Source organism: Falco naumanni, chromosome 4 (genome assembly GCF_017639655.2).
Source record: "Falco naumanni isolate bFalNau1 chromosome 4, bFalNau1.pat, whole genome shotgun sequence".
Classification (NCBI taxonomy): Eukaryota; Metazoa; Chordata; class Aves; order Falconiformes; family Falconidae; genus Falco; species Falco naumanni.
Window position 1 is genome coordinate 20378877 of NC_054057.1, and position 17674 is coordinate 20396550.

Sequence of the window (17674 nt, forward strand, 5' to 3'; positions counted from 1 at the left end):
CTAGCCAGCCTGAGGAGAAAGGACGCGTTCCAAAACTGTGCAGATTTTGCAGAAAGAGAAGGACAAACGCATACAATGAGTTATTGCGTTTCTGCCTCTTTTGGTATGAGGAATTGTTTTCCACTTTACCATGCTGTGTTTGTTTTGTTTCCTGCACCGTTCACAATATTAATTTAACCCTCTGCTCCCTTGTCTGAAACGCGTTCTTATCAGACCAATTCTTGTATAACCACCACCATTGCATTCATTATAGTTTTGGCAGGTTTTGTAAATACTAAGAACACTCCAGGGAAAAAGACTCACTGCAAGTCCAATATCACATCTACCTGCTGCAGTCACGGCAAAGCAACCATGCACGCAGCCCAACAGGGCAGCAGCATCTCCTGCTTCAAGTATTCAAAGAAAAAAAATCAGAGCATAATGATCTAGGAAATACACAACATAAAATTCTTCTGCCTTACAGACCACACGAAGCAGTGGAGGATTTATGAGGGAAGAGACAGGCAAAGGCAACTTAAATCGAGGGTCGACTGACCGCCCGGGGCTGCCGGGCTGTTTGCACCAGAGTTACCTACGGAGGTCGGCGCGGTGCGGCCCGGCTAGGCCCGCAGAACAGCAGGCAGGTTAAACACATCGTTCTCCTGTTCGTTCTCTGTCTGAACGCATTAAACAGGCACAGCAGGAGACCGGGGTGCCCGGCGCCCCCAGGGCCGCGGGGGAGGCCTGCAGCGGGGAGCTCACCCCGCCGGCCCTCGCCCCGCCTCGCCCGCCGGCTGCAGCGCCGCGTAAGGCGGGCGCCGGTCACGGACTCAGCCCCGTGAACACCGACGGCCTGGAGCGGGCTGAGTCACGGGCCCGGCCGGCGGCCCCCGCCCCGCGCCCCCCTGCCGGAGGGAACCCCCGGCCCAGCCACGGGGGAGGCCGCGGCCAAGCGGGGCCCTGACGCGGTTCGCGGCGCACCGCCGGTTTCAAACTGCTCCTTTACCCGGCCCGCCGGAGCTAAAGCGAAGCCCCCCCCGGGCCCATCAGACGCGCCGCCTCCTGCACGGGGCTCAAGCCTTCCCCCCGGGGCCGGGCCGCCCCGCCGCCAGGCTGGGAACGCGGGGAAGGGCAGGGAGGAAGCGCGGCGGAGGCGGGAGACACGGGGCACCCGCCGGCGGGCGAGGAGGCGGGCGGCACCCGCGCCCCTCACCTGGCAGCCCTTCTTGTGGTGGAAACCCACCACCACGATGTGCAGCACCGGGCCCCGCGGGGGGGCGGCTGGCGGGGCACCCCGCTTCTCCATGGAGCCGCGGCGATGGCCGCCCTGGAGGATGCCGCCGTGCCCGGCCTCTCGCTCCGCCTCCCGCCGCCCCGGGGCCGACAGGGACGCAGCCACGGCCGCCTGCGCTTCCGCAGCTCCCGGCCGGGGGAGGGCAGCACCGCCCCCAGCCCGCACCGCCCACCCGCCCCACCGCCGGGGCGGGGTTTCGCCTCGGCCCGGCCCCTCAGAGGGCGGCCTCGGCCCTGGGCGGCGGGCGGGGGGCGGTGCCGCTCCCGCCCCTCAGCTCCCGCCCCTCAGCTCCCGCCTTGCAGTTCCCGCCTCTCAGTTCCCACCCCTCAGTTCCCGCCCCACAGTTCCCGCCCGGCGCGCGAGGAGCTCTCCAGCAGAGCTCGCCTCACCGAGGGGGCAGCCGGGGAGCGCGGCTTTGTCGCATCCCGCCTCGCCCGGGTCCCTCCCGCCGGGCCTGGGCCCCGCAGGCGGCGCTGCCCACGGGGTGCCCTAGGGGCTGCGAGCGGGGCCAACAGCGAAGCCTTCTCCTTCTTCTGGTCGTCGTCTTTTCTGAGGAAATCTCTGCTCCGAGCCCCCCGGCAGCGCAGAGGACAGCACATCCTCTGGCCGCGTCCTTCCAGCGTGAAGTCGTGCTGGTGAGAGCAGCGCACAATGAAGTCTGGGATGGGTTTGGTCCAGGTTTGTCAGGTTGGTTGCTGAAGGATGAAAATGAGAAAAATCAAGTTAAGGCGTCTTCTGTTTGCTAACTGTTATGCTACTGAAACAGAACAAGGTCTTACAAAAAAACCCACCCAAAACATCAGTCAGGATGAGTTTGGTACAATGCTCTGGGTGATGCTCTGTTTGTGTTGAGAAAGGAATGTAATGTGAATAATTAGAAAAGTATGGTGGGCACCTGAAGGAGATAAGGAGACCATCAAGTCAGGAATCGTTGAACAAAGAAAATTGAAAGGTCTGTTCCACCCACCTATTATGAATGGAATGATTGAGTGTCAAAATCAAATGAATATATATGTAAAGATGTTGTAACCTCTCACGAAAACTACCTGGCTTTTCACTGAAAACTTTGTAGCTCGTTTGTCCAGTGCGAATTGGCTAGCTCCCCAACGTTGCACAAAAGAAATACCTTTGCTGCTTTAAGACAAAATTCGTCTCTGAGCAGTTACTCTGTGCCGTTTTGGCATCACTACTCAGTGTACATTATGATACCGTAGCAGGACAGTTGAAAGACTTGTCCAAGAGCACTGGCAAATGTAGTGTGAGAGAAAATTAAAAAAAAAAGTTTTTTTTTTATCTCATTGCACGCAGATCATGCTGCCTCTTTAACCTTTGTTACGGTTCAGTTCTGGTTATTTAAACCAACAACATTTGATAGAGAGTGTATACTTAAGATTTGCTGTGGAAACTGGGAGGAAAATACTCTTTTTGAAAGAACTATACAGGAATAATGCTTAAAGAAAATCTCATCACTAACATAGTATCCAGAGGCTCAAATTATAACAATAAAGCATGCAATTTTGTATTGTTCCTCAGCTCCAACAGAAGTGCCATGACAGAAAAAATAAATACAGGATTTTATATATATATATATATATATATATATATATATGAGAAGTCTGATTGTGGAATCAGGCTCCACAATCTTATCGGATTGTAAAGTAGGTATGTTTATTCAGCGCTGGGCAGCACCACCGCGGTAATCCCACCAAAGCTGTGCACACTTGGGGCAACAACTTGACTCAATTTATATAATCAAGTGTTGCATATACATAAGATTTCTAAATACGCCTATACATATTCATAAACTAGCCCCAATTCATATTATATTTACATTAGTTCCAAGAAGTCATTTCTATAAGTCCTTCCCAACTGCGCTTGTGTGGTGCCTCTTGGTGGTGGTCATGGTGGTCATGGGGGATGAAGGCTTGGTAGTCTCTCTTGCTCTGAACTTTTTACCTTCTCTTTTCGCGCAGACTCAGTTGTTCCTTGGTCTTTGTCTAAAATATAGAGTTGGTTTTAGCTAGTTCTTTCTGTGATACTGTCAAGAATTAGAGGATACTATTTCCTGCAGCAGACTTGTAAACCTGCAGAAGTGCGAGACTTTTGTCACATCTGTTTGTACCAAAGGGATGGGAGATCCTCATCTCCTCTAGACTAATCATCATGAGCTCTGAAAATGATAACTTCTTTTGAATAAAAGACCATAAACTCTGAGGAAGGAAAAAAGCTAATTATTGCTCTCTTTGCTTTGTAGCATTTTCTTGGAAATGCATCCATTTGTTTTGTTAGAATGGAAGACTGCTCCTTCCTCTTTCTTCCTGTAGGCATCGATATGCATCAGTCCTTTTGTTTACATGCCAATGACTTGCCTTAGTAGCTACTTCTTCATATTTACTGTATGTTTGTGAAAGAGAATCATGCCTTATTACCCTTTCTTGTTTCCACCCTAGAAGCCAATACTTGTTCTTTCATGCCTTCTTCCCGCTCTATCCCGCACCCCCTATCAATGCAGAAAGTTGAAGGTTTGGTTCTGGATTGTTTTTATCAACCCTTTAGAAATGAAAAACATTCACATGTCCTCATTCTTTTCACCTGTGACGGTGTCCTGCTGCTTTCTCAATAGCTCATGATGAATTTGTTCTTTAAAGCTAGCTCTCTGTTCCCAAAATGAAATCCATCACAGACTAGTAAATGGTAATATCACTGCTTTGATGGAGATGGCATCCGTTCTCTGCGGGCTCTTTGCCATCTTCTTTGCAGCCTTGCAAGGTTGTAGCAGATAAAAGGGACTAAAAGGTTGCAATTACTTACCTGCTATTTCCCTCCTGTTAGTCACAAGCCTATTTTGACTTTGTACTACTTACACTGATTTATTTATTACCCACTATTCACAACGGTAATCCCAGTCTGTGTTCTGAGTGGTCTTCTGCAAATGCTGTTATGATATTTAATATCTCTCCTCAGGTGTATTACACCCTATTTGAAAACCCCCATTTACCTAAACTTGTTCAGCCAGTGATGGTTTGGTAGGGCATGCAAGTTAGCACTTTTCCTGTACATGCCTTAAGGGGTAGAGGACCTCAGGCACAGAGCTCGCAGCCTTACTGATGTTTTAAGATTTGGGTCATAAGATGCTGTTGGAGTGGGACTTGTCAGATGGTGCCCTGAAGGTCTGAAGTGGATGCATCAGACTAGCTGGGCATGCCCCGTGGTAGTTCTGCGTGCATAATGTAGGTTTGCTCTGCCTGTTCCTGAGCGCTTTTGCCTGATTATTTTTCTGTCATTCACACGCTCGCCTTTTGGGAAATGGCAGAACATGGTTGAGGAATGGAAGTCCAGATCTAGACTTGTATCTTGGAAACCCTAGTTCCATTTCTTTTCCATTGCAGTTGCCAGACGCTGTTGCTAGAATGTTGAAATCATGTTCTTTATCAGCTGTAAAGCATTCCTTATTCACAAGTCATGCCTGGAAACAGAAACATCACAGATTTCTCCACCATTAGTGCTGTCCGTTCCTGTCCTGAACCAACTGTGTAGAAATGAGAAAATAATTTGGTTTGTGTGTCTGCTCATTTCTTGATCTTTCACACACCACACCCACCCCGAAAATTCAAGAGCTGCCTTGATTATGGTCAGTGGCATTGTGCGAAATATCTCTGGCCAATATTTTCAAACCGCATCTTTAATGTAAGGAGATCGTTTATGCTGTACTTGCTTAATTCGTAATTGGTTGCGCAGAGGTGGCTGTGAATGGCAGGAGAAAGCTAGACAGGTCGCTGTGTACAGACCCCCGTTACCTGTGCTTCCCCTGCACTGTGGTTAACAGGCCAGTGATGGTCCCTGAGCTGTAGTAGTTGTCTAGAATAGATTTATGAAACCATATTGCCTTTACTGGGCTTTGAATTAAAAGGCAGTTTGTACATGAATGTCTGTCAAGACGTTTGCAGATTGACAGTGAACTGTTACAAAAATATTTGGCAGCCACTGTGGTAAAGGTTTTCTCTAAATTTAGTATGTTTAAGCATTTCATACAAATATTGACAGCATCTATAGTATCCAGAGCCTTTGTCTCTGATGCTCTTGATGTTAACAGCCCTCCTTGTGTGCTGCCAGTGGAAACCCAGATATAAAATGATTGATTGACTCTGAGAAAAATGATTAAAAGCCTCTGAATCCTTTAGAAATCTAAGTTAGAAGCGAGTTAAGCATTGAAAAATAAGGCTTCGACTAGGCGATTAGGAAAAAAAAAACCCTCAGGACTTTCTCCAACGTGTCTATAAATGGTAAATAAATAGCAAGAAGTACATCTTGTGAGGTTTTGTGCCCCTTTTTCCTTATGATTCAGTCATCGCTGAAGACTGGAATGGAAGGATTAGAAGCTCTGTAGGAAGGACAGGCAGGGGAAGGGAGGAGGGGGCTTCACCCTCTAGGTCAGCAGCCAGCTCAAATGCATGGAGCTCCATCTGGGGCTGGATGGGGAGTGACAGGTGACATTATAGTGGGGGTCTGCTACAGGCCGTCCAACCAGGAAGACTGAGCAGGCGAAGCCCTCTATAGACAGGTACGAACCACATGATGTTCATGAGCCCTGGTCCTCATGGGGGACTTCAGCCACCCCGATATTTGTTGGAGAGAACAACACAGCAGGGCACAAGCAATTCAGGACATTCTTGGACTGTGTTGAAGATAACTTCCAAGTGATGGAGGAGCCAGTGAAGAGAGGTGCCATGCTGAACCTTGTTCTCACCAACATGGAGGGGCTGGTGGGGAATGTGAAGCTCAAGGGCAGCCTTGGCTGCAGTGACCACAAAATGGTGGTGTTCAAAATCCTTAGGGCAGCAAGGAGGGCACACAGCAAGATCACTGCCCTAGACTTCAGGAAAGCAGATTCTGGCCTCTTCAGGGATCTGCTTGGTAGAGTAGCATGAGAGCCCTGGCACGAAGAGGCACCAAGAAAGACGGTTAACATTCAAGGATCACCTCCTCCAAGCTCGGCTCACGGGGGAGCCCCTGTGAACCTCATGAAGTTCAACGAGGCCAAGTGCAAGGTCCTGCATCTGGGTTGGGGCAAGCCCTGCTATCAATACAGGCTGGGTGGAGAATGGGTTGAGAGCTCCCCTGAGGAGAAGGACTTGAGGGTGCTGGTGGATGTGACCCAACAATGTGCACTTGTAGCCAGAGGGCCAACCCTATCCTGGGCTGTCTCAAAACAAATGTGGCCAGCAGGTCGAGGGAGGAGATTCTCCCCCTCTCTTCCACTGTGGTGAGACCCCACGTGGAGTACTGCGTTCAGCTCTGGAGCCACCAACATAAAAAGGACATGGACCTGTTGGAACGAGTCCATAGGAGGGCCATGAAGATGACCAGAAGGCTGGAGCTCCTCTCCTATGCAGACAGGCTGAGAGAGTTGGGGTTGTTCAGCCTGGAGAAGAGAAGGCTCTGGGGAGACCTGCTGCAGCCTTTCAGTACTTAAAGGGGGCTTATAAGAAAGACGAGGACAAACTTTTCAGCAGGGCCTGTTGAGACAGGACAAGGGGTACGTGGTTTTAACCAAAAAAGGATAGATTTAGATTGGATATTAGGAAGACATTCTTTACTGTGGGGGTGGTGAGGCACTGGCACAGGTTGCCCAGAGAAGCTGTGGGTGCCCCATCCCTGGCAGTGTTCAAGGCCAGGCTGGATGGATGGGGCTTGGAGCAGCCTGGTCTAGTGGACGGTGTCCCTGCCCATGGCAGGGGGGTTGGAACTAGATGACCGTTAAGCTCCTTTCTAACCCAAACCATTCTGTGATTCTATGGTTCTATGACTTTTAGCTACTGGAAGTTAGTGACATTCTTCTGTATTTGAGGCTCTGCTACAAAGGTCAGCTGAGCTGAAAATACATACCGTGGTGGAACATGTGTACCTGCACATGTGTCATCAAGTTCCACTTGAAGAACCTTGATTGTCTTGAGGTTTTCCCCTCTCTCTTCCTCACACAGTGCTCTTTGAGAAGGGCACATGTTTCCCCTTGCTCTGCCTTAAGCCTTACTAGCTCCTGAAAACATTTTGCTGAAGCTCAGTTTATTTGGATGAAGCTTCAGGAAAAACACTGGTTTGGCTTTTGTGCATCAACGGCAGAAGTTTGCTTACAACAGCTGGCAGGCTGCAGGGGAAAGGCAATGATGTGCGGCATTGACTGTCAGCAGGGGATAACTTGCCTTTAAGGACAAAAGCTTTAATGCCTGGGAAAATGACAGTTTATCTGATTGCTCTTAATCTCTTTTCAGCACTGGCTGACAGAGCTGGAGATCTTCGCTATGATCTTTGCAGCTGCCATCCATGACTATGAACACACTGGAACCACCAACAACTTTCATATCCAGACACGGTGAGGCCATTGTAAATCACGATGAGGGGCTGGGAAATGGAGGGAGGAACCTTTGGGGAATAACGGCACAGGCACCTAGGAAAGCACAGGAGCTTTTGCTTTGAAGTGTTACAGGAGGAAAGTTCACTGCCTTAGGTTGCATTTAGTTTTGTCTTGCTCAGCCATTTACAGTGGAATGCATGCATTCTAGCTTCCTGAGCATGATTTCATATTAATAATCAGGAAAAAGGAAGGTCCCAAAATGTTTCTGTGTAAAGCTGCCAAAGACAAGTTGCTGTCCAGGGTGTCGTATTTTGATGGAGTTACAGTTTTGGAAGAGCTACTATAATTCAACAGTTTTTTTCTCATTGAATTTGAAGAATCAGATATCAACTACATAGATTAAGAACTTAACAATACCTGTATTTATTGGTGAACACCAATGCTACATGTACTATTTTCACTTGAGTGGAAAAGCACACCTGCAGCCAAAGTGTATGTTTACCGCTACCTGTTCAGGGACGTAATTTTTTAGAGCTTTGTAAATTGCTAGACAGCAATTAGCTGTTCCCAGACTAGACCGAACCGCTGTATTTTTTTGAACTCAGAATCTTCTATAAGGCTTCTGGGTTGGTGGAAGAGAGAAGAAGATGAAGATGGCAGCAAAATTCCGAAGCATGCAAAGATTGTGAAGTCTGTGGTTGCAGTGATAACTGGGCATTTTGTTATTGTTACTTGTTATTTTGACAATGGGAGTGTACTGGTAGTGGTGACAAAATACGTAGATATCCTTGACTGACAGCTGGGCATTTCTAAGATGCATTGCATCTAACTCTAAGTAAGATACCTGGAGGATGTTAGCTGAATCATGCAGATAGATAAATGTTGCTAGGCTAAATCACACACGTGCTCAGGAAAGCTTGGGAACGGAATGTAGAAGGATGTTTCTGTTTCTCTTCTGGGCCAAGCCACACTCCACTTCTTACTTGCGCTTCATGCATGCAAGAATTAGGGATTTGCTGTATTTCCGAAATATTAATTTCTGTGACACTGAAACCTTGAGGGTTTAAAGTACAGGAGGGAGAAGTATACACTGCTCTCTGGGAAGCAGAACTGAGTGGGGCCTGTAACAAACCATACTCACCCTCTGGTGCCGTTAAGTTCCAGCAACACCTTTGTCTTCAGACCACCTCAGCCATCCATCAGTCTCAGCTCTGTGTCCTAGAGCTTAAACTAAGGCATGAAGTACCTTTGGCCTTACTCTGTTCCACTGGCAATTGCCCTTCCAGACAGCGTAGCCGAGCGCACAGATGACAGAAAGCAGCTCAGTTCTATCTTGCTTACAGCGAGTTTGCTGTTCTGGAAACAATATTGGGACACAACTTGCAATTGCTTCCTTGGGTACCATCAGGCTTTATTATGAGAGCAACATGCGCAAGAGCTGGAAAAGAACCTCATGATTCAGCTGTAAGTTTACGTATCTCTCGCAGCTCTCAGCATATTTTTTAAGTGTGTAACAGAGAGGCTAGGTGACTCTTGATTGATGAAATCAATTTTGTGTGAGTTTTGATCTTTACTTTTCTTTTACTGAATAACAGCAACAAACAAAGTATTACAAATGCTCTTAAAATACTCCTGTCCGTGCTATAGAACTAATTCTCTGTAGCTGATCAAAGGAAAAGGGACAGGGAAGAAACATAACCTTTCCTATGTTTTCTTTTAAATGCTAGGTCAGACTCAGCCATTCTATATAATGACTGGTCTGTGCTTGAAAATCACCATGTTAGTGTAGTGTATCGTCTTTTGCAAGATGATGAAGAGATGAATATTTTATCTAATCTCTCAAAGGATGACTGGAGGTAAAAATGAGCATGGTGGCTGCCTAGGAACCTTGCAGCATCGCCACGGACTGTTACTGCCTTGTTTGAATGGCAATATGCATTATTGTATATTACACGTTGGTATTTGTATTGCTACCAAAAAAAAAAAAAAGCTTTAGAAGGAGTTTGTCTTGCTTATTTCTGCTTTCAGTTTTCACCTCTGGTAGTGAGACCATACTTGGTGATGATGGATTATAATAGGAAATTGACTCCCCTCGAATTTCTAAGTCTGACAGAGACACCCTTCATACAGATCCATTTGTAACGGAGTGTAGAGCTAGCCTGCTGTTTGTCCATCCTGAAGCATAAATGTAACCTTCATCTACTTTGACACTCCATGCCTAGAAATTATAAATGAGTCTTAATGCAAAAAAGAACCCAGTCCAAAGAGCATAAATCAGTGTACTGTATATGCCAAAGTGATGTAAGAAGCTGTAATTTGAAATAAGCCTCATGCGACGTATGATTTCTGTGCCAAAATCAGCCCATGATTTGCTTTCTAATAGCAGACAGTTCAAACTGATGAGAGCTTTCTGTTTTTATGGGTGTTTTGAACTCCAGGGGGTGGTACTTTAAAAATAACCCAATGTGCTAGGCAGGAAGAATCCTGCTCCGTGGGTCTTTCTCATGGGAGAGGAAGCAACTTGTGGGATCTTACGTGACGCATGGTGCCTCCTGCATAGGCTTAATTGTGACACAGTGCTGAGCAGGCAGTTCATTGGTTTTTTAATATTAACGTGGGGAAATGAGCCCTTCTCTGGGGCCTGGCTTTTAGCAAGCTGGTCAGTGAAGGCTCTGCTTTAGCCTGAAGTTCCTGTTTATTTCAACTTGTGGACAGTGATGTGATCCTATATCTGAACACCAGGAATACAACTCAGGAATTTGCATGGCTGATTTCAATCAATGTGAGGGTTGTGGAGGAGTGGCCTGAGAAATTCTTTCCCCCAATATAGAAAATAGTCCATGGTGGGCAGCAAGCAGGAATGGAAAAAAAAAATCTGCATTGAGGTGTTAAAAATCTAGTTTATTTTTTTAGCTACAGCTGGTAGTGCCTTGTCAAATACTGGCAGCAAATTACTGCTTCCTTTTATGTTGGTGGGTGAAAAGCAAAGAACTAACTGACTAGAAAGAGCAGCCTTAGAGCCACTGTCTGCTGGGAACAGTGGAGCAGCTCATTGAGTATGCTTCACTGTGTAGATACTCTCTTTAGGAAAATGGTCTGCTTTGGAGCTGTCAACTGTTTTTGCTTGAATCAAAGCTAGCTTCCGATATTTCTCATTGATTCTGTAGTGTCAGCATGTGTGTTCTGTTGAGGCCATATGCTTAGACCCAAAGTTTCAAAGATTAACCCATCTCTAAGAAACACTGTAACTGCCTGAGCAAAAATATGGACTGGTTTGGTTTGCTGCGTTGTTCTCTCTCAAGTAGGGCTTTATTATTTTGTAGCTGTGAATCAAGCAGCACCTGCAGAATAAAGGCTATTATCTGGATGTGCTCTAGCTCCAAAACTGTGGATTTTTGTGTGCTTTTGCTTTTGACTGCAACTTTGAAATCCCATAGGCAAATGTTTGGGAAGCACTGGAGACGTCAGCTGACTGTAGCTGGACCTGAAGTGTTGAGATAAAAACCAAGAAGCCCCGATTTCTTAGACTGGCACTCAAAAATAGGACCCCCAGTACTGCAGGATGCTTTGGGCAACTGTTGAAGTGTGTCCAAACTGAACCTGATTTATGTAGACATACCTGATAAATCTCTCTCAGCAAAAGGCCCCAGTGATGGTTTTTGGAAAGCAAATTCTGAAGTGCCTTTCTGAGCTGAACTCTCATTCCTTTTTTCACATTACTAGTAAGAGAAAATCTGATGGTCCGTGGGTTTTGAAATCCTAGATGCCTGTGTGGATTTTATTGCTTTTGTGTTATTCAGTCATTAATTAGGGAATGTATTTTCAGGAAAGAAATGTGGCAAACTGGAGCTAGATTTTATGGTTGGAAAATAAATGGGCACAGCTTTCATAAGGAAAGCAGGTGAGACTGAAAGAGGTCTTTTGGGCTAAGTCAAGGAGAAAAGAGTTGGATGCTTACTAGTACTTAAACTACCTTTCTTTCTCCATTTAAGCAACCCTCTGTTGCTTGTTAAATATTTGAAAATCCGTTTGCTTGCCTCATGTCATTAGTCCCATTTGTGGAAGTGATCAACAAGTAAATGAAGAAACTGTAACAAAAACGAATCCAAGCAAATTAAGAAAATTAACTGCCAAGTGAACAGATGCTTTCCAAGTTACGGCTATAGATGTCTCTTCTGGCAGTGTATTTCATTGTTAATAATTTCCATGCAGTTTATTGAAACAAAGTATGTTTAGCACAAGCCCTTTACCATCAAGTACAGGATTAAAAGGGCATCTGGAAAATGTTTAGCTCCTTAACTCTGTATTGGAGTACAGCTGTGGGAAGTGACCTTTAATGCAATACTGACTTTGTCTGTAAAGCTGCTTGGGGTTTTGTCCCTCAAGTAATGCTGATCCCTCCTTGTCAATCACTGTTACTCCTTTTGTGATTGTGGTGAGAAATCTGGAATGTTTTTTTGACTGAATGGAGATGACTTTGGTGAAAGCCTTTTTTTGTACATAACAGTGTGTGCGTGGTTGCATAATCACACCCTGTACTTGTAAAAGTTCGTTTCTGCGCATCCAGGATGGGCACACGGATATTCTGAGTGTTACACCTTGAGTGAGAATCAGCCAATGAAAATGCTTCCTTGTAGTGTTTTCCCTATTTATTCCCATAAGAATAAAGTAACGAGACTTCAGGTGGATGAAATAAGCAAAGTGGCTCACTTCAAGAGATGTTACTGTTGGCTCCTAGCATAGAGATCAGGTGATCTCCAATGGCCTTTTCCCTGTCCCTTCCCCATGAGTGCGAGGGGAACAGTACAGCTCTGAGGTGAACACTGATATGGAGCAAAGACACATCCGACAAAGTATCCTACAAAATGATGTCAGGTTCTCTGAGTCAAGAAAGGTAAACCCATGAAGTAATTATTCTAAAGAGAAGAGAAAGGCATTTTCCAGAGGGATCAATGCAAGGCTTGGACGTGTTTACATGTAAAGTCAGCCAGAGTCTTATCATGGCAATCAGTAATAAAAATACCAGAAGACTGTGCTTGTGGGACTGTGCCACATAGCGTGTTTACACATGAATCGTCTGCAGGACACCGGTTAGAAACAAAAAATCAAAGCTGCGACATTGGCCACTGGATGAGTTATTGTTCGGCCTATGAGAACAATAAACCAAGAAATTAACTTCAGGTTTCCCTCTTCTCCAGTTGCTTTTCCTGACCTGGTCCTTGACAGCCTGCTCTGTCTGCCTAATTGTTCATTTCCCTAATTCTGCAGCAGTTAGCAAAGGGCATAGACAAGTTATCTTAGGCTTGATTTGCAAAGTTGATAACATTAACTTTTTCTCAGTGGTAAACTTCTCTGCGTGAGAATGTGATGTGTGACTGGCTCCTGGACTCTGGCCTTAAGGAATATGTATTGTACTATGAGAGAGGACATCTGGAAGTGTAGTAAGAAATATTCAAATCCATAATTACTCAGCCAAGCAGCACAGCCAGGTCTATAAAAAAGTCTATGAGTCCACAAGAGATCTTCCGTTGAGGGGACCTACAAGAAAACCCATTAGAAAGCCCTAGCAGAGCCGTGATATTCTTGGAAGTGATCACTTTGATGGGACAGTGTATTTGCTGCCACAAACAGTGGTCTAAAAGAGGATGAATGAGAAACCCAGGCTCAGGTTTTGACTCTGCTACAGGTCTCCTGGGAGATTCTGCCAACTCACTTCTGTTGGAATTCACTTCACCTGATGTGAAGAAGCAATTGTCTCAGCTTTCTTGTCACTTCAGGGAGCAAGGCAGTACCTCCAAAGGCCAGTTCCTTCCACTTATCTGAGGATGGCAGGAGCCATGCTCTGGAGGTGCTGAACTTCATCCAGTCTCCACAGCAAACTGAACCGGCTTCCATAGAAACCTGCTGACAGCAATGACAGGAATGGGTCTTACACACAAAGACGTAGCGCACACTATGTTCCCACACTGGCTGTCAAGACAAACAACAGAAATAGTCTGAAGATGGATTAAAGAAATTGAAGGCAGACAGATTCTAGAGTGGTGCTGAGCCATTAGAGTTTGTTTTCAGCTATGGTCCAGAAAGTTGCCTGAGGCTCTTACTGCAGCTCCTGCCTTCTTGAACGCTCCCCAGTTGTTGGAAGCTCCCTAACTGGGAAGTGTTGGAAGAGAAGGCTGAAGGAAACCCATGGTTACATGTGACTCAGCCCAACCAAATTCCCCCACTGTGCCCAGTGCCGCGAGTAATTTAGATGGGCTGTGGGAAATCACCATCAAAGCTGGCAGTCAGCATCCCTGGTGGTAATACTTGTGTCTTCCTCTGTATGTTGATGACACCTTTTTCTGTGCAGCTGGGTGAGGAAGCTGAAGAAATGCCACTGCCAGCGTGTACTGTGTGTGATGGAGCACAGGGCAGAGAGGGGCGAGCTGATGAGGCATTGCGCGGCTCCTGCTGTGTCTTTGGGGCCGCTTTCAAGACGTAATTGAACCGTGTTTAGTCAGGAGCAAGCTTTTGTGCCTGTGGTCTGCCTTTCTGCAGTGCCCTGACTGCCACAGTAATGTTGCTTTCAGTTCTGAGGCCAGAGCTGGGTGCTCTCCCCTGAGGACTCAGCACGCTCCAGTGCCTCGGGTGAACGTGTGCTGGGTCTGCCGTGTGGAACGTGGGCTGCAGGTGTGAGCTGTAGCGTTTGCCAAAGACCGATGTGGAAGGAGGCAGGGCCTGTCTCTAGTGCCCGATTCTGCTTGAAGTTGTGTCAGTTGCTCCTGACTGCGTGTGAAGCAAAGAGGAGTTAGGTCAGGTTTGCAGCTTGTACAGACACATAGACAAAGCTTCCCGTGGGCCTGCAATGCAGATGTCAGTGTCTTTCCTGTCCTGGGGAGGCCAGGACGGGACACAGGAGCGTGCATGCCCTCTCAAAAGTGCTAAAAGAAGAGTGTAGAGCTTTTTTGTTTATGAAACTGATTTTTATTGTGTGGTTTGTTTTTTTTTTTTTAAATCGGATTTTATTTGGTTTATTTTTTTGTTGTTTGTTGTCCAATCCTGGCAAAAGTTCTTTGTGTCAGAACTGAAGTTGCCTGCTTCTCCATGGGAGGAGCTGTCTGTCCATCTTGAATGTTCCCAGGGATGGGGCATCCGCCGTCTGTACTGACGGGTTGTTGTTCTGTGCACGCTGCCAGGGTGGGTCTGGCTTCATGTTCACCCCCCCTGTATTTGGTGCCTGAGGCGAGAGCTGGCTGAGGACAGCCCCCCCCCCACTGTCCTGCTCATCCTCAGACTGAAAAAATGCTACCTGCAGGCCCCAGTAACCTGGGTGGTGCTCCAGGGGAGTCCAACAGTCTCTGGTGGTCCTGGGTCATCGTGGGTGGTCCTCAGTGGTCCTGGGTCATCCTCAGTGATCCTCGGTGGTCCTGGGTTGTCCTCAGCAGTTCTGGGTTGTCCTTGGAGGTCCTCGATGGTCCTGGGTCATGTTCAGTGGTCCTCGATGGTCCTGGGTCATGCTCGGCTGTCCTCAATGGTCCTGGGTCATCCTCGGTGGTCCTCAATTGTCCTGGGTCATCCTCTGTGCTCCTCGGTGGTCCTGGTTCATCCTCTGTGGTCCTTGGCGATCCTGGGTCATCCTCGGCGGTCCTCGGTGGTCCTGGGTCATCCTCTGTGGTCCTTGGTGGTCCTGGGTCATCCTTGGTGGTCCTCAGTGGTCCTGGGTTGTCCTCAGCAGTCCTTGGTGGTCTCCGATGGTCTCTGGCAATTTCTGTAAGTCCCTGGCTGTCCTCGGTGGTCTGCGGTGGTTTTTGGCAATCTCTGATGGTCTCTGGCAGCCTCCAAGGGACTCCTCCTGGTGCTCTGGTGCTGCCAGACAGAAGGTGGCAGCCCCGGTCATCGCCTCTTCCCCAGGGCTCAGGGCAGAGGAGATGGCCCCGCTTCATGAGGGGTGGTGGTGCAGGGTGGGAAAGCAGGGCTCATGTGCGGCTTGACAGCCGGGTGACCTTCCTATGAGCCTGCCCGGTGTCAGTGTGGATGGTCCACTCTAGGGCTGGTGTGTGCTGCCTGGGTGGCATCACTTGGTCTCTCTGCGGGGCCCCTGAGAGCCCCTGGCAGCCCTGCGGTGCTCCAAGCAGCCTGGCCACGGCGGCGTGGTGCCCCTTCGGGCTTGTGCAGGGTGGATCCAGCTCCATGGGCTCCTGCTGGTCTTGCGGTGGATCCACCTGCATGGGCTCTTGCTCGTGGCATGGTGGATCCACCGGCATTGACTGTGGATTCTCTCGTGGTGGATCCACCTGCATGGGCTCAGGGCCATGCCCTGTCAGGCCAACTGCCACGTGCCGGGCGCACTTGGCATCGGTGCTGCTCGTTGTGTCGTGCAGTTTCCGTTCCGAGCTTGGGCTGCATCCTCAGGGGTTGCAATAACCTCTTGTTGCTCACCCGGCTGGCGCTGGGCTCTGGTCTGGCTTGGCCGCGTCCTCCCCTGCCGAGCACGCTTGCTGTCAGGGTTTCCAGCTGCGCAGCGAGCTGTGGGCCAGCCACAGGGCTGCCCGCTGGTGCACCAGAAGGCCGGTGAAGTCACCAACTGCCCGCTGGTGCACCGGAAGGCCGGTGAGGTCACCAACGGCCGCTGCCGTGCATTGGGACCCATGAGGCCCAGAAAGCCCCACTGTGGGTGCCCATTTTCAATGGCAGAGAGAAAGGCTGCCCCTGGGGCCTGGGGCCTGCCCTCCAGCCCCCCTCGTGCCCCCCTAGTGATGGCTGGCTGTGCCTGTGCTGCCATCGTGCCACCGGTTGCCAGCGTGACCCTTTTGGCTGTGGCACTGCAGTGCTCTGCTGTAGACATGGCTGGTGGAGATGCAGAGGGCAACAGGGACTCTGAAAGCATCCGCTGGTGTAGCGGGGGAAGGTGTCGTGTCCCTGCGATTGCCTGCTTTCCTTCCTCCCTTTGGCTCGTGCTTTTTGGCCAAGGCCACTGTGCAGAGCAGCTCTGTAGAGGTTTGTTTGTCTTGTCTTTGGGTTAGATCTTTACTGGCTTTTAGGAGACAGTGAGGGATAGTGCAGGTGGGGAGGACGTGCTGCCGAGCATGGCCATCTTCATGGAATGAAAACCATTGTGGATGTTGGAGATCTCGGGACGCCTTTTCCATGTTCATTGCGTGCTTGTTGCCAAGGTGCCGTGTGACCAGGAGTGAAATAGGATCTGGGACTCCCTAGTCATGGTCAGAGGGCAGCTTGTCCCTAGGTCACTTCCTTGGCCTGAGTTGACAGGCACATTCTCTTTCCTGGGAATTGTTGTGATGTGACTGTGCTTGTGAATACTTAGCCCAGTGCAACTGTGCGCCTCTGGAGGAGGTGAACTCAGGGGTGTGTCTGCCCCTGTCAGCTTGGTAGAGCTGATAAGAGGGTAGAAGTATAATCCTCTGGTGGAGGATTCTGTGTCAGTGGGAACACCTCTTGCAGCCAGGGTTGCTCCGCAGCGTGCAGACTGCAGCACCGTAACATGTGGTGTAGGCTTGGAAGACAAATGCGGAAACCTGTGAAACTTGCCGTCTGTGTTGTTAACGTTATTTTGTACAAAAGAACAGTTCTGATGTACTGTTGTGCAGTTTCACAGTTTGGCAAATGTTATCTGCTGCAAGAACACAACCTAAACTCCAGGAGACATCTATCAAGCAACAGAGCCCATGTATTTCTGCAAGCTAAGATTGCCTTACAGTGAATGACATTTCAGCATAGTTAATACATGCTTTTCAATGCCATAGGACACAAAAAACAAGTATTCTAGAAATGCAGGTGTTTAATTGATTCCCTTCATTGAGTGGGATAGCTGGTTACAGAATAAAAACACTCAAAGCCCAGTAAAATACTTAAAATTGACTTAAATACTGAGGTGTTTAGTATTTAATTATTTATTATGAATTATTTAATATTGCCTGTCGTGGCTCCGGAGAAGCGCGCGGGACCCATGTGAGCGATGGCACCGGCCAGGTGCCCTGACTCTCCCTCTCCTCTGGCAACAGCCGGTGTTGGATCGCCGGGATCTGGCCGCGGGCAGGGTCCGGGAGCCC

At 48.3% G+C, this 17674-nt stretch overlaps 2 protein-coding genes across 2 annotated transcripts in view; one reads left to right on the forward strand and one right to left on the reverse strand.

The window, feature by feature from the left end:
- The window catches only part of AVL9 (AVL9 cell migration associated), a 39265-nt gene extending 37862 nt beyond the window's left edge, over nt 1-1403 (reverse strand). Inside the window, exon 1 of the mRNA XM_040592803.1 lies at nt 1193-1403. Within this exon, the coding sequence (XP_040448737.1) occupies nt 1193-1285 (93 nt within the window). The 5' untranslated portion in view covers nt 1286-1403. The remainder of the gene's footprint in view (nt 1-1192) is intronic.
- LOC121088083 (high affinity cAMP-specific and IBMX-insensitive 3',5'-cyclic phosphodiesterase 8A-like) lies at nt 1298-9485 on the forward strand. The gene is made up of 4 exons (XM_040593775.1): nt 1298-1477; nt 1618-1908; nt 7543-7643; nt 9353-9485. The coding sequence occupies exons 1-4, from the start codon at nt 1298-1300 to the stop codon at nt 9483-9485; spliced, it is 705 nt and encodes a 234-aa protein (XP_040449709.1).
- Nucleotides 9486-17674: the final 8189 nt, after the last annotated feature.

Bases quoted from the DNA above. Each gene is read 5' to 3' on its own strand.
- LOC121088083 (XM_040593775.1), top strand. From the start codon at position 1,298: ATGGCCGCCCTGGAGGATGCCGCCGTGCCCGGCCTCTCGCTCCGCCTC. The intron at 1,909-7,542 runs GTGAGAGCAGCG...ATCTCTTTTCAG, and splicing joins TCCAGCGTGAAGTCGTGCTG to CACTGGCTGACAGAGCTGGA. The intron at 7,644-9,352 runs GTGAGGCCATTG...TTTAAATGCTAG, and splicing joins AACTTTCATATCCAGACACG to GTCAGACTCAGCCATTCTAT.